Source organism: Scardinius erythrophthalmus, assembly GCF_964197995.2.
Source record: "Scardinius erythrophthalmus genome assembly, chromosome: 12".
Taxonomy (NCBI): domain Eukaryota; kingdom Metazoa; phylum Chordata; class Actinopteri; order Cypriniformes; family Leuciscidae; genus Scardinius; species Scardinius erythrophthalmus.
The window spans coordinates 18,666,691-18,679,641 of NC_138232.1; the positions used below are offsets into that span (position 1 = coordinate 18,666,691).

General features: G+C 36.5%; 1 protein-coding gene across 15 annotated transcripts in view; it reads right to left on the minus strand.

The window, feature by feature from the left end:
• Nucleotides 1-31: 31 nt before the first annotated feature.
• The window catches only part of tp63 (tumor protein p63), a 43,412-nt gene continuing 30,492 nt past the window's right edge, over nucleotides 32-12,951 (minus strand). For 4 of the 15 annotated variants that reach the window (XM_081380304.1, XM_081380294.1, XM_081380305.1 and 1 more), the window contains 10 exons: nucleotides 10,839-11,025; nucleotides 10,625-10,740; nucleotides 10,124-10,233; nucleotides 9,881-10,017; nucleotides 9,551-9,633; nucleotides 8,708-8,832; nucleotides 4,472-4,614; nucleotides 1,791-1,977; nucleotides 1,592-1,685; nucleotides 32-1,426 (listed from right to left, as the gene is read on the minus strand). In XM_081380304.1, coding sequence (XP_081236430.1) covers nucleotides 1,124-1,426; nucleotides 1,592-1,685; nucleotides 1,791-1,977; nucleotides 4,472-4,614; nucleotides 8,708-8,832; nucleotides 9,551-9,633; nucleotides 9,881-10,017; nucleotides 10,124-10,233; nucleotides 10,625-10,740; nucleotides 10,839-11,025 — 1,485 coding nt within the window. In that variant the 3' untranslated portion in view covers nucleotides 32-1,123. Of the gene's footprint in view, nucleotides 1,427-1,591; nucleotides 1,686-1,771; nucleotides 1,978-4,471; nucleotides 4,615-8,707; nucleotides 8,833-9,550; nucleotides 9,634-9,880; nucleotides 10,018-10,123; nucleotides 10,234-10,624; nucleotides 10,741-10,838; nucleotides 11,026-12,951 lie in introns of all 15 variants that reach the window. The other 11 variants (XM_081380307.1, XM_081380303.1, XM_081380300.1 and 8 more) reach the window with 6 other exon arrangements.

Here is a 12,951-nt window from a genome sequence, read left to right on the forward strand (position 1 = left end):
AAACCTGTTTTATTTAATTATAGGAAAAAAAAACAGTTAAATGATATGTTTTATTTTTGGTTTATATCAAAATAAGTACATTGCAACATATTTACAATAATTCCTTATTAATAGTTTGATAAAGAATTGTTTACTCTGTTGTCAAATGAAAGTAAAACAAAAAACAAAAACTGTACAATATTAGGCAATATTACAATAATAAAAGGCTAACAACGAGTATCAAGTGAATTGGAAACTGGTTAAAAAAAATACTGAAGCCACATTGCATTGACAATGTACAAACACATTGGCCAATGAACCGATAAAAATCACTTTTATAGTTTACGGGCCAGTAAACAGCAGTTCAAGCAATTAAATTCAATACTTACACACTGCAATTCTAGTATTGGAGTGTTTGCGACTCACAAATAAAAGATACAAAGGGTTTACAGTATTACATAGAGGCTACATGACAACATCAGTCTTACACCACAAATAAAAATAGACGAATAACACTTTCTGCGAGAATAGAGAACCATGTGCGATTCGAAATACATACAATCAAAACGGACAAACGTCAGCCTTTTAAAAATGACATTGTTCAACCGCAAGGAATTCTCTCAACAATGATTACAATTAACACTAAAGCTCCTGCTGGGAGGAAAATGTTTGTTTTGTTTTTTTATACAAAAAAAAAAGAACAATCACGTAGAAATATACCGTTGGCCATAAAAAAAAAAAAAGAAGGAAAGAAACCCCAAACGTTCAGTGTGTATTTTATGAGTAGTAACAACAGCATTTCTTAAGTGCTTCGTCTCAAGAAACAGTAAAAATGACAAAACAATCTAGCAAAGCACCATTTCCCCTCAGCCACAGCTGCTTGCGTTCAGTAAAGGGGCTTGAAATGACAACCAGAGCTAAATCCACCAGAAGATAATGAAACCGTAAAGGACTTTAAGTGCATTTTATCTGCCCATTTAAGTTTAAGTGAACTAGATTATGAGGCTCACAGTTTTTTTAATCATCACTTGCTTAGGAAAACTGTGAAACGATCTGGACCAACACCAAGTGTGTTAATATAAAACAGAGAGTGTGTGCGCGTACGGTAAATGTACACTGTTGCCGTTGTATGCGTGTATAGTGTTCATTCGCCCTCCTCCTTGATGCGCTGTTGCTTGTTGCGACGAGAATCGGGAGCCAGGTCAAAGGAGAAATCGGTCCAGTCATCCCGCGGAGGGAAGGAAATGGTCTGACGGAGAGTGAAGCGCACCGCATCGATTACGCGCTCGCCTCTGGCTTCGGTGGAGCCCACGCTAACAGTGGATGTCCCGCTAGAGGTGCGCAAGATGTGGGGAGGTGGAGAAAACTCCATGGTCTGCCGGTACTCCATGATTCCTTTCCAAATGTTGTGCTGGAATTCTGAGGGAATCTTCAGCCTGGACAAGTCCTGTGGATGGAAATACCACAGAGCTCATGAATACAGCAGCCACTGCTCTGATCTCCGAATCCTGACATTCACTGTGCTGTAGTTCCACGTTGAACAATTCTTAGCGATGCTGTCTTAAACAGACACCTGACAAATAGACACTAAGGAGAAAGGCAAATTCCTCACCTCCAAGTTGTAGTTCTCAATCTGGTAGATATTGGTCAGTCCTTGGGCTGTGAAATAGTCCAAACAGGCTGAACAACCCAGCCTCAACAGGAAACTGCAATTGACAGATAGTAAGCTTTTAAACAGTACTACGATAACGCCATTTCCCTTTCACGTATGTGCCATTTTAGAGAGACTTACTGCGAGTGTATTTGTGTACCTGGAAATACTGTTGTCCATTGGGTAGGGTGGCGGAGGTGTGCAGTGAGAGGAGGGCACCATTTGTAACTGAGACTGCAGGGGGTTGGTGGGGCTCAGGCCACTCATGTCCGTGTTCATGGGAACAGGGCCGCCCATCATCGGAGGGGTCACTGAAGGGAGGGGAAAGTGTTGAGACTGTAATAAACCTCAAAAAAAGGGAAATAAAATAACACTTTACAATAAGGTTCAATGTGTTAACATCAGTTAATGCATTAGGTATCACCAACCAACAATGAAAAATACTTTTACGGCATAATCATTTCTGCATATAGTCGTACAGTTATGACATTACAAGTTTTGTAAATTAACATGAATACATAATGAACAAACATGAATTAACAATGAACAATTCATTAAAAATACACACACGCTCAAAAGCTTGGAATCATAACGATTTTTAAAAATAAAACATTTTTGAAGTCTCTTATGCTAAGTATCTTAATATCTTTTAAAATGTAATTTATCCTTGTGATGACAAAGCTGGATTTTCACCATCATTAATGTAGTATCATATGATCCTTCAGAAATCATTCTAATATGCTGATTTGATGCTCAGGAAACATTTCTTATTACCATTTCTTTCTTTTTCTTTTTTGCCTCATTAATATTTTTGTGGAAACCGTGATACGCTACCATACAATTATTATTATTATTATTTTTAAAAGAAATTAATACTTTTATTCAGCAAGGATGCATTAAATTGATCAAAAATGAAAATTTATGTCACAAAAGATCTTTGAAAAAAAATTATTATTTTACTCTGTAATAATGGTAACACTTTACAATAAGGTTCCTTAGTTAGTTAACATGAACTAAGAATGAACAAAACTTCTTCAGCATTTATTAATCTTAGTTAATATTAATTTCAGCATTTAGTGTATTACTTGGTTGCATTTGTTAACATTAGCTAATGCACTGTGAACTAACTTGAACAAACAATGAACAGCTGTATTTTTATTAACTAACATAAAGATTTATAAATACTGTAACAAATGTATTGCTCATTGTTAGTTCATGTTAGTTAATACATTAACTAATGTTAACTAATTGTAAAGTGTTACCAATTACCATTTCACAGTATTAATGATTTTTACTATATTTTTGATCAAATAAATGCAGCCTCTGTGAACTTAAGAGTTCTTAAATCCCAAACTATGTGTGTGTATATACAGGGTGGGCCATTTATATGGATACACCGTAATAACATGGGAATGGTTGGTGATATTAAAGTCCTGTTTGTGGCACATTAGTATATGTGAGGGGGCAAACTCCTCAAGATGGGTGGTGACCATGGTGGCCATTTAGAAGTCGGCCATCTTGGATACAACTTTTGTTTTTTCAATAGGAAGAGGGCCATGTGACACATCAAACTTATTGGTAATGTCACAAGAAAAACAATGGTGTGCTTGGTTTCAACGTAACTTTATTCATTCATGAGTTATTTACAAGTTTCTGACCACTTATAAAATGTGTTCAATGTGCTGCCCATTGTGTTGGATTGTCAATGCAACCCTGTTCTCCCACTCTTCACACACTGAATGGCCCCCAAGGTCTCCCGATCTGACCCCCTTAGACTTTTATCTTTGGAGTCATCTGAAGGCAATTGTCTATGGTGTGAAGATACGAGATGTGCAGCACCTGAAACTACGGATACTGGATGCCTGTGCTGGCATTTCTCCTGCGGTGTTGCTATCAGTGTGTGAAGAGTGGGAGAACAGGGTTGCATTGACAATCCAACACAATGGGCAGCACATTGAACACATTTTATAAGTGGTCAGAAACTTGTAAATAACTCATGAACGAATAAAGTTACGTTGAAACCAAGCACACCATTGTTTTTCTTGTGACATTACCAATAAGTTTGATGTGTCACATGGCCCTCTTCCTATTGAAAAAACAAAAGTTGTATCCAAGATGGCCAACTTCTAAATGGCCACCATGGTCACCACCCATCTTGAGGAGTTTGCCCCCTCACATATACTAATGTGCCACAAACAGGACTTTAATATCACCAACCATTCCCATGTTATTACGGTGTATCCATATAAATGGCCCACCCTGTATATATACACACAATTGATCATACATATAGTATAGGCCTATTTGTTAATTCATTGTTTGTTCATGATACTAAATGCATTAACTAATGTTCACAATTTATTTTTAAATTTATTGTAAAGTGTTACCAATAAAATAAAAGTATGTTATATTTCCTTGTCCCAAACCGCAATTATTATAGCCTATATATTCTACTCTACGTTAACACCTGAGGGCACCAAATTTGCATTAGGTGATTTTAGAAAACATGAAACCTGAGGCACACTTCACAATGCATATTTATCATGTATAAGTAAATTTTGACAGTGTGCCGAAGGGAAGGCGGATTGTCCCACAAAGATCTAGTTCAATTTTAAAAGGAAACTGTCTGTCAAAGTGACACTGAGAACTGAGAGTTTCTCAAGTCCAGACAGGATCTCCTTCACTGAGGAGAAAGGGTTCGGAGACACTTTCGCATTTAAAATTAACTTCAGAAATTGCTTTACACTGATTCTAAGATCTTTTGTTAGTCCTAACATATTCCATTTGTAGATAGACTGTAAGCATCTATTAATGTGACTGATGATTAAATAGAGTCCTTACTGTCAGTTAGTCCTCCAGCCATGCTGGATGGGGTGAGTGTGTTGCGCTGTTGGGGGTTGATGAGCTGACTGACTGATGGCAGCTTGTTCTTCCCGAGGGTGGGTGAGCTGGAACCGAAGGAAGGTTGGGGTGGCAGAGAGCTCCTGAGGGAGAGAGAAAGTACAGGTTCTGATACTGTCATTGGATATTTGCCTAAACTATAGTGGATGTCCAAATGACCCATTACTGAACTCTTCGCATAGGCTTATACAGGCATATTAAATGTGCTGCCTTGTCATGATTAAATGTTTTGGACACTTTTTGCAAGGTCTCTAACATGTTGTTGTTCTGCAATTCTCAGCAAAGAGGTATACACAAAAATCTATATATTCTGGTGTAGAGAAAAAAAGATAATTAAAAAAAAAATTGGATTATTTAACCCTTTAAGGCCATATTACACAAATATGTCATGTAAATTAACAATAGGGGGAAAAACTGATTTATTGACTCATATGAGACTCGTTTATTGTTAATTTACATGACATATTTGTGTAATATGGCCTTAAAGGGTTAAGTCAGCCAAAGAAAAAATAGTTTATTCTCATTTACTCTCCCACATATGATTTTGCTTTCTTTTCTGGAACATAAAAGGAGATCTTTTTAGAGACGTCACTGAAAATCAGATTGGTTTGGTTAAATTCTTTAAAATATATATATTCTTTATATATTATTCTTCTAAAAATATAAGAACAAAAAAAAAAAAAAATACAGATTTGGAGTGACTAGAGTGAGTAAATGATTTTTGGGTGGTTTAACCCATATGTTGCTTTCTTTGTTCACATAATGTATAATAAAAACACTTGGTTTTTCAGTTCATTGATATTTTGAAATGCCCTGCTGACTGAAAGGCCCTGACAATTCAAGGAAAAACTGAGATAAAGGAGGAGAAAAGAGATTAAAGAGGAAGTGTAGGGATAGGACCACAAAAGCAGAGAAGTTATTTATTGAATAGTAGTAACTGACAAAAGTGCAAGAGCCATTGAGAATACAACAACCAGTATTTTCATATGAAACAACAAAAGGATCTGTCAACACTGTAGCATTCACTTCCTTTTCTCTTAACTGCCATGTACATAGCAGGGAATACATTTTTTTTTTAAGAAAATGCACAAATAATCAAGACAAAACGCACAAAAAAAAAAAAACTGCCCAGCAGTACACTTTACAAAACATGACCAGCATTATCAAAATTCAGTCATCAATAAAGTCTATCCCCCCACGTTTATAGACAACTCAACGAGTCCAGCTCCAATAATTAAATGAAGACAGAGGCAAAAACAAAAAGCTATTTAAGATAAACCATCATCAAGAGCTTAAAGGAAAAACTATGAGTCCCATAAAAAGGTGTGTGCTTGGTTCCTGGTCAGTTTCGACATTCAGGATTATTTAGAGAGATAGAAAGAAGAAAAACAGATGGAAAGAGAGAAATAAGGTGGTCAGCTGACAAGTTGCTATACTGATTATGTGCAATGGGTTTCTGTGCAATACCAGCAGATCATAGTAAATGCTGAGGCAACAAGCCGCCTCAGTCACAAGGGCCCTTTAAGAAACATCAAACACGAAAAATGAAATGTTTTAAGAAACTTTAGACACTTCAGATTATTGAACAACAATACTAATGCAACTAAATCTGAGTGTACGTTGAGTGTAAGCAAATTTAACACACAAACGGATCATTTCAATTGATAAGCAAGCACCATAGTCTGGATAATACACTTTTGGAGGGGCAAAATCATGCAATGGACTTTCCAAAAAATATCTAAAACGACTTCACTTGAGAGCTCACATTTAAAACGAGGTCTTCAGGTGGTAGAAACAAAATCCTGTGTTCAACCTATTTGTGGCATGTAAAAAGTCTAGGAGTTACCACAGGTGACACTTTGGAGAAGCACAGGGAGCCCCTTGAGGGGTAGAGGATGAGATGAAGAAGAGATGGAGATAGATGAGCGAAGGATGCTCTGAGGGAGGAGGAATGGGATTCCTATTTTCAGGAAGCACTGAAGCGCCTCTTCTGCTCACCTATTGGGTCCAGAAGCTCAGAGCGCAAACGGGCCCTTATCAGACTGTAGAAAAGAATCAAAGATAGACAGTGAGAAATAGAAAGACAGGAAAATGCAGGAAGATGTGAGGGGAGAAGAGAGAAAAAGAGGTGGAGGAATAACAAAATGAAAAAGATTTAAACAGATATTACACTGTATCATGAAATAAAAGAAAGAGAGGACCACAGTGATGAGCAGTTGATGATGGGTAAATCAAACTGGAATTATATAATAATAATATTAATAATTAATCATATATTTAATATATTAAGTTTTAATAATATCGACTATAAGCCTAAAAGAAATGGGATACAATGTAAACATGCATCTAAAAATCTTCAAAGCCTCATTCGTTTAAATAAAACTACATTATGTGATTTAAAGGTGCTAAAAGATATGTCAACCAAAAAATAAAAAGTTGAAATATTTGATATTAGGATGCATGATATATATTTTCCCATCTTTTAGCATGCACACAATCGTTCCACAAGATGGCAGTGAGTTGCAACTATGGAAGTAATTTCAGTATTTAAACTTTAGAGACAGTGAGAAAGAACAAGAAGGAAATCAACAAAATAAAACGACCAACCCACTGAATCTATGACAGAAGGAGCTTTATTTAAAACAGAGAAAGAAAAAAATGATATAGTTAGAAAAACAGATTTATGAAAGAAGAGGGAATTAACAGCATGCAGACAAAGCTGAAAATGATCAAACCACACTTGTGCCAGGAAATGTTAAATAAACTCTCTACCTATTTAATCAGGACAGGGATGCTTTCGATGTGTACTGCATTAACAGGCTACTCAAAATATAGTTTTGGAGAGTCAAACGATGCACATTTCCTTGTTCTTGTACACAGGGGACAAATGAACCCTATAATCAACAGCCTTTCTTTCACATTTTCTCACACTAGAGCTGTTTGAGCAGTTTATAGTTCTAAAACTCAGTAGAGAATTAGCATTTTTAAGCCATCGGTTCCCTTTGGAATATCTATGTGTTTTTAGTATGGCTGTTATTTAAAAGTAAATGTGGTCTGTGGTTAATATTAAAGGATTTTCACATTTTGTCCTATAATATAGAATAGCCAAAAATATGTGAGATTATGTAACCAAATCTTTATTTTACTCATACATCCAAAAAAGGCTATTCTGAAAACCCATTAGAACTTCCCTTGGGAATCCATGGCGAATCCAGTTGACCTACAAACTGACGTCAGTGAACAGCTCAGTTGGGTGTGGATGGTTTAAACGGTCTTAAGGAAATTTACAGGAAGACAATCACTGACATTTAAATTCTTATTGTCAGACATCAGTTATTGACTAATTGTCAGACATTTGTTGTCAAAAGAGAAGCTGTCAAAAGCATTCATTAATGAAGGGTGACATTTAAGGAATCACTGACAGGTCTCTCCCTCCCCCTCTGTTGAGCACTATTACAGCAGGTACAGAATGTGCTTATGAGGAAATTATGCTAAAGGTTAAGGGCAGACTAAATATGCATTTACCATGAAGACCAATACAAATGTGCTTGCAGAGTATAAACTTGTTTCTGTGGAAATTTCTGTGGAAATCTTAACAGTGAAGAAATCAAAGCAAGGTACACCCTTAATATGAAGCCAAGCAGAATGCAAAACATAGCTAACATTATGTAAATTGCTGACCATAACAGCAGGGTTTGATTAAGAGTTAATCTTTTAACAACATCATCAGTGATGCACAACACAAATCTCATGCAGATGCAATCCAAACGCATACATTCACGCTGTAACCAAGATTGTATCATCAGTGTGAGAGAATTAAACTGCCATGTGTTTGCACTCTAGAAACCCTCATAAGAGGTGGAAATTAATGGCTGATCAAAAAAACAAAAAACTGAAATTGCAAGGTCAGTTCACAGTCAGTTAATGAGCAATCACAAACATTGAAAGCAAACAGGTTGATCAAGTTATTAAAACACACTGCCACAAATATAAATCTGTGGGTGGACCTTGCTAGCACTGTGTAGTACTTGCCTATATATTGCTGTGGCTAGTCACATTATAAAAAACGATGAACTGAGGATCAATTCCCCATATTATTGTTTTTCTCAATTTTCCAATGAGGCAGAATCACCCCCATTTTATTAGGGAATCTTTCTGCATGTGTAAGGTACTCACTGTTTCTGCAGTAGGTTCTGCTGTTGCTGTCTGTATGACTCAATAGTGTGCTGAGGGAGGAACTGCATGAGTTCCAAAGACTCTTTGATTTTCACCAAAATCTCATAGATTTCACGGCCTTTAATCTGAAGCACAGAGAGGAAGAGAGGAGGGATAAGTCTGGATGTCAGACTCTTACATTATGCTTACATTATTATCTTTTCAGTATCAAAATTTTTTGTAACACTTTATGAAGTATGACTTTAACAGGTTTTAATGCATTGTAAAGGTATTCATAATTCATTTATTAATCTAAATTAATGTTAATTTATGAATACACTATTGTTCATATGCAATATAAAATATGTAAAATGCTTAAAAACTACAACTAAAATAATAATAAAAGTTATTGTTAATTGTTATCATAACAGTTATAAAACAGCCTAAGTATAATCATTTTCAATTTTCACAGTTAAAAAGTAGCACATTATACCACAAGGTAACATGTAGTTTGGTGTTTTTAATGGGTTATATAACATAAATAAAACAAAAATGCATTATATAAGCAGGCTTCATAGAAAGTTTTAACAACTCTTCCTCATCGAGTGAGGGACTGTTCATTTAGGACCGATTGTCTTGTCCAAAAATAGCTAAACAGAGAGCAACAGAATGGAAGACAACAGGTTCCAGGATGACATTTCAAAGATGTCCACCTAGTGTATGTTTACATTGAAAAATAATAATAATAAAAATAAAATTGTATAAACTTATGCAAGAATAAGTCCTGTGTGAACTATATCTTATTTCAAATAAATAACCGAAAATCTGATGCTGGAATATTACAGACAAAGCAGAGGTACTCACAGGCAGACAAAACACTTCCTCATCGGTGGATCTTCGCTTCTTGATGGAGGGATGTTGAGACAGGTGAGAGGCCTGGCGGAAAGCTGTGGAGCACAGAGATAGAGGAAGTGAAACAGCTGCAAAAGAAGATCTGCAAGCACAAGATGCGGAGCTAAAGCACAGAACAGGAGGAAAGGAAGTTGCAGTGTGTGTGTTTGTTTGTGTTTGTTTGTTCAAGAGGACATGCAGTATCTATAGAGGTGAGAGGACTAAACCTAGGAGTAAGAAACATGCAATGCAAATGTATTTGTGTTAGATGAAGCCCAGTCACCAGCCCCCAGCACTACTTACGGCGTTTCATACCCTCACTGCTCTTTGTGCCATCGCTGACATGCTGTTTGCGGATGCTGTCTTCGTCAGCTTTGCGGTCACGTCCAGGACACGCGCAGATCCGAGCCTCAAAACACCGTCGGCCCAAAACCTGACCACTGGAGAGACCAATGAAGAAATGTAAGCATGCTTCCATTTTTTTGTTCTTCACAAATTAGCGATATTTTATTCAGTACAATCCAATGCGTTTTGAAATTGTCTTACTCTCTGGTTTCCAAAGTGACGATGATAAGGATAGGCCGTCTGTTCATCCCGCCAACACAGCTGGAGTTACACATGAAATTGTACAGGATGGTTGTGAACTCTGTGCCCACCTGTTAATGGGAAACAACCGTGTCATACACCACACAGTTGTTCATTTCTGTAGAGCTGTTATGCTGTTTTAAATTAACATCGGTTAGGAATGATTTCAGGTGTGCAGGGTATGTAAGGAGAGCCAGGTTCACTGAGCAGTGTGTGTGTGTACCTTGTAAACCCTATGTTATGTTCCCACAAGGAAAACAGCTTATAAACCATACTAAGTGATTTTTTTATTTTTAATGTAAAAATGCTGAAAGTTTTCTGTGATGGGTAGGTTTAGGGCATAGAATATACAGTTTGTACAGTACATAAATCATTACGCATATAGAATGTCCTCATAATGATTGGAATACCAGTGTGTGTGTGTGTGTGTGTGTGTGTGTGTGTGTGTGTGTGTGTGTTCACCTGAGGGGGCTCGTAAGGCACCAGCACACTCTGACGCCCAGTAATGGAATCTTCCATGTATTGAGCATGACTGTTCCCCTCAACCCTGATCAGGTGACTGGGTGGGGCTATTTGGCCTAATGAACACAAAAGTCAGTCGATTATATCACCAAGCTGAAGATTAAAAACACATTTAATCACATTTCTAGAGTACAAATTTAGAAGAGTGACATACCGTCATTGAACTCTCGGCTCAGTTCATGGTTCGGGCATCGTTTGACCACCTCAGTAACATGCTCAGCTTTCTTATAGACAGGCATGGCCCGTATAACTGCACCCTGAGGTGGATTGGTAAGGACCTTGATTTGAATGGGACAGGTTTTGGCAATCTGACAGTACAGCTTCTTCAGCTCTGTGGAGTACTAAAGAAAAAACAGAAGAGTTTGGTTAGCAACTGCCATTAAAACAACCAAAAATTACTTTATGTATCCGTAATATCACTGCACTCCTATTTTAACAATATAGGCACATTTTAATCAGTATTACTAAAATGTTGCTTTCTTTGAGAGCTTTTGTAAAATGTTCATGTAAAGAATGTCTTTCTCTTAAACAGCCAATGCAGAGATAAAACAGCTGCAGTTTGGCAACCGTTTAGTGGAATAAGCGCCATATAACTGTCTTTAAAGGGAATAGCAGCTGGTATTCGGCAGCAGGACTTCTGGTTCTGTCCTACAGCTGTCATGGGTTAAGATATACCTGTGTTTAAGCACACAAAGCACACTAAGATATGCTTTCTAAACCACCTGAAGCATAATTAATCTATGAAGATGTCAGGAACCATTTTGTTGCATAAATCTGATGTAAAAATTATGACCTTGAAGTGATAATATTTCTGATGTTGAGCAATGAAAAGCTTAAATCCTAAATGCCCTTAATAGGCCTTGTTCATACAGAACGAATTGTGTCTAAAACAGCGGTTCTCCACTTTTTTAACCCCCCACTGTCCACAATATTTGCAGACCCCACTTGTTTTTTTGTTTTCAGCTTGTTTGTCATATTTTAAAAATGTTAAGTCATAATCAGGACCCCTTGGAAGTTTGCTTGAGGCCCCCTGGTTAAGAACCAATGGTCTAATTTGTTAATCATACTCAAGGCTTGACATAACATGTTTTGAAAATGGTATATTTTTGACATACATTGCACTTATTATTTCAGATGCAATTTTAAAAGACTACAGTAAATAATAATAATAATAATAATAATAAAAATAAAAAAAAAATAATAATATATATATATATATATAAGCCCTGATTATACTATTCTTATATAAATTGTCATGTTCAAATCAACAATTTATGTAAGAATGGCTTTTAACACAGAAGCAGGCTCTGCTGGAGTTTCATTAATTAGATTTATTGTTTTTTAAATGCATGAAAACAAAATGTACATATCATTATTAAAAAGAAATCTTATGAGGTAATCACAACTGTATTTCCCAATATCCTCTTCATCACTGATGACAGCTTGATGTGCTGTGTCACTGACCACAAAAATCACAATTGCATCACACGGTGTGCTTGAATCATCCTCATCACCACAGGCTAAAACTCAGGTGTTACTCATACTTACAGCATCATCAAGTGTTTAAGATACTGTCTCACCACACACAATAGGTCAAAAAGAAAAAAATCGACGTGATTAAACAGTCTCACAAAGTGTGACCGCCAACATTGTGACAACTGCAAATCACCCCTCAGCCACCATCAATGTTGCAAATCCTTATGGTATGCCATAGATTTTGTATTTTAGATAATAATGGCTGGTTGCACATCACTTCTTTTTCAAGAAAAATAGCACAGACCATAATTTTCTTTGCAGTTTTGAAATGAATTCTTGTGCTGAAAGAAGCGTATCAAGTACATGGAAAATAACTGTGAAGAAAACTTTCCTGTCAAGTTCATTTGAAAAGGTGAAGAAGATGAAGAAAGAAAAAAGGGCTGTGAACATTGCCCAGGGCTGTTCTGAAGAACAATGTTACATTAAATTCCATCTCTATTAACTTTTGATATGAAGTGTTCCAATGAGAGGAGCCCGTCCCAACACACCTGCTTGTGAGCTTTCACAGTATTACACAATCTTGACAAGAACAAACACACACACAAATCCTGGCCATTTCCTGAAGGAATTGGTAGAACAAACTGGATGATGTAGGGGGAAAAACCACCATTAAAAGAAAAGAAAAGAAAAGAAAAGAATAATCCATGAAGAATTTGCCTCCCCATACAGCCTATGATTTTACTGATACAATAAGACCACGGTAAAGGATACAAGATACTTTAACAGCATTT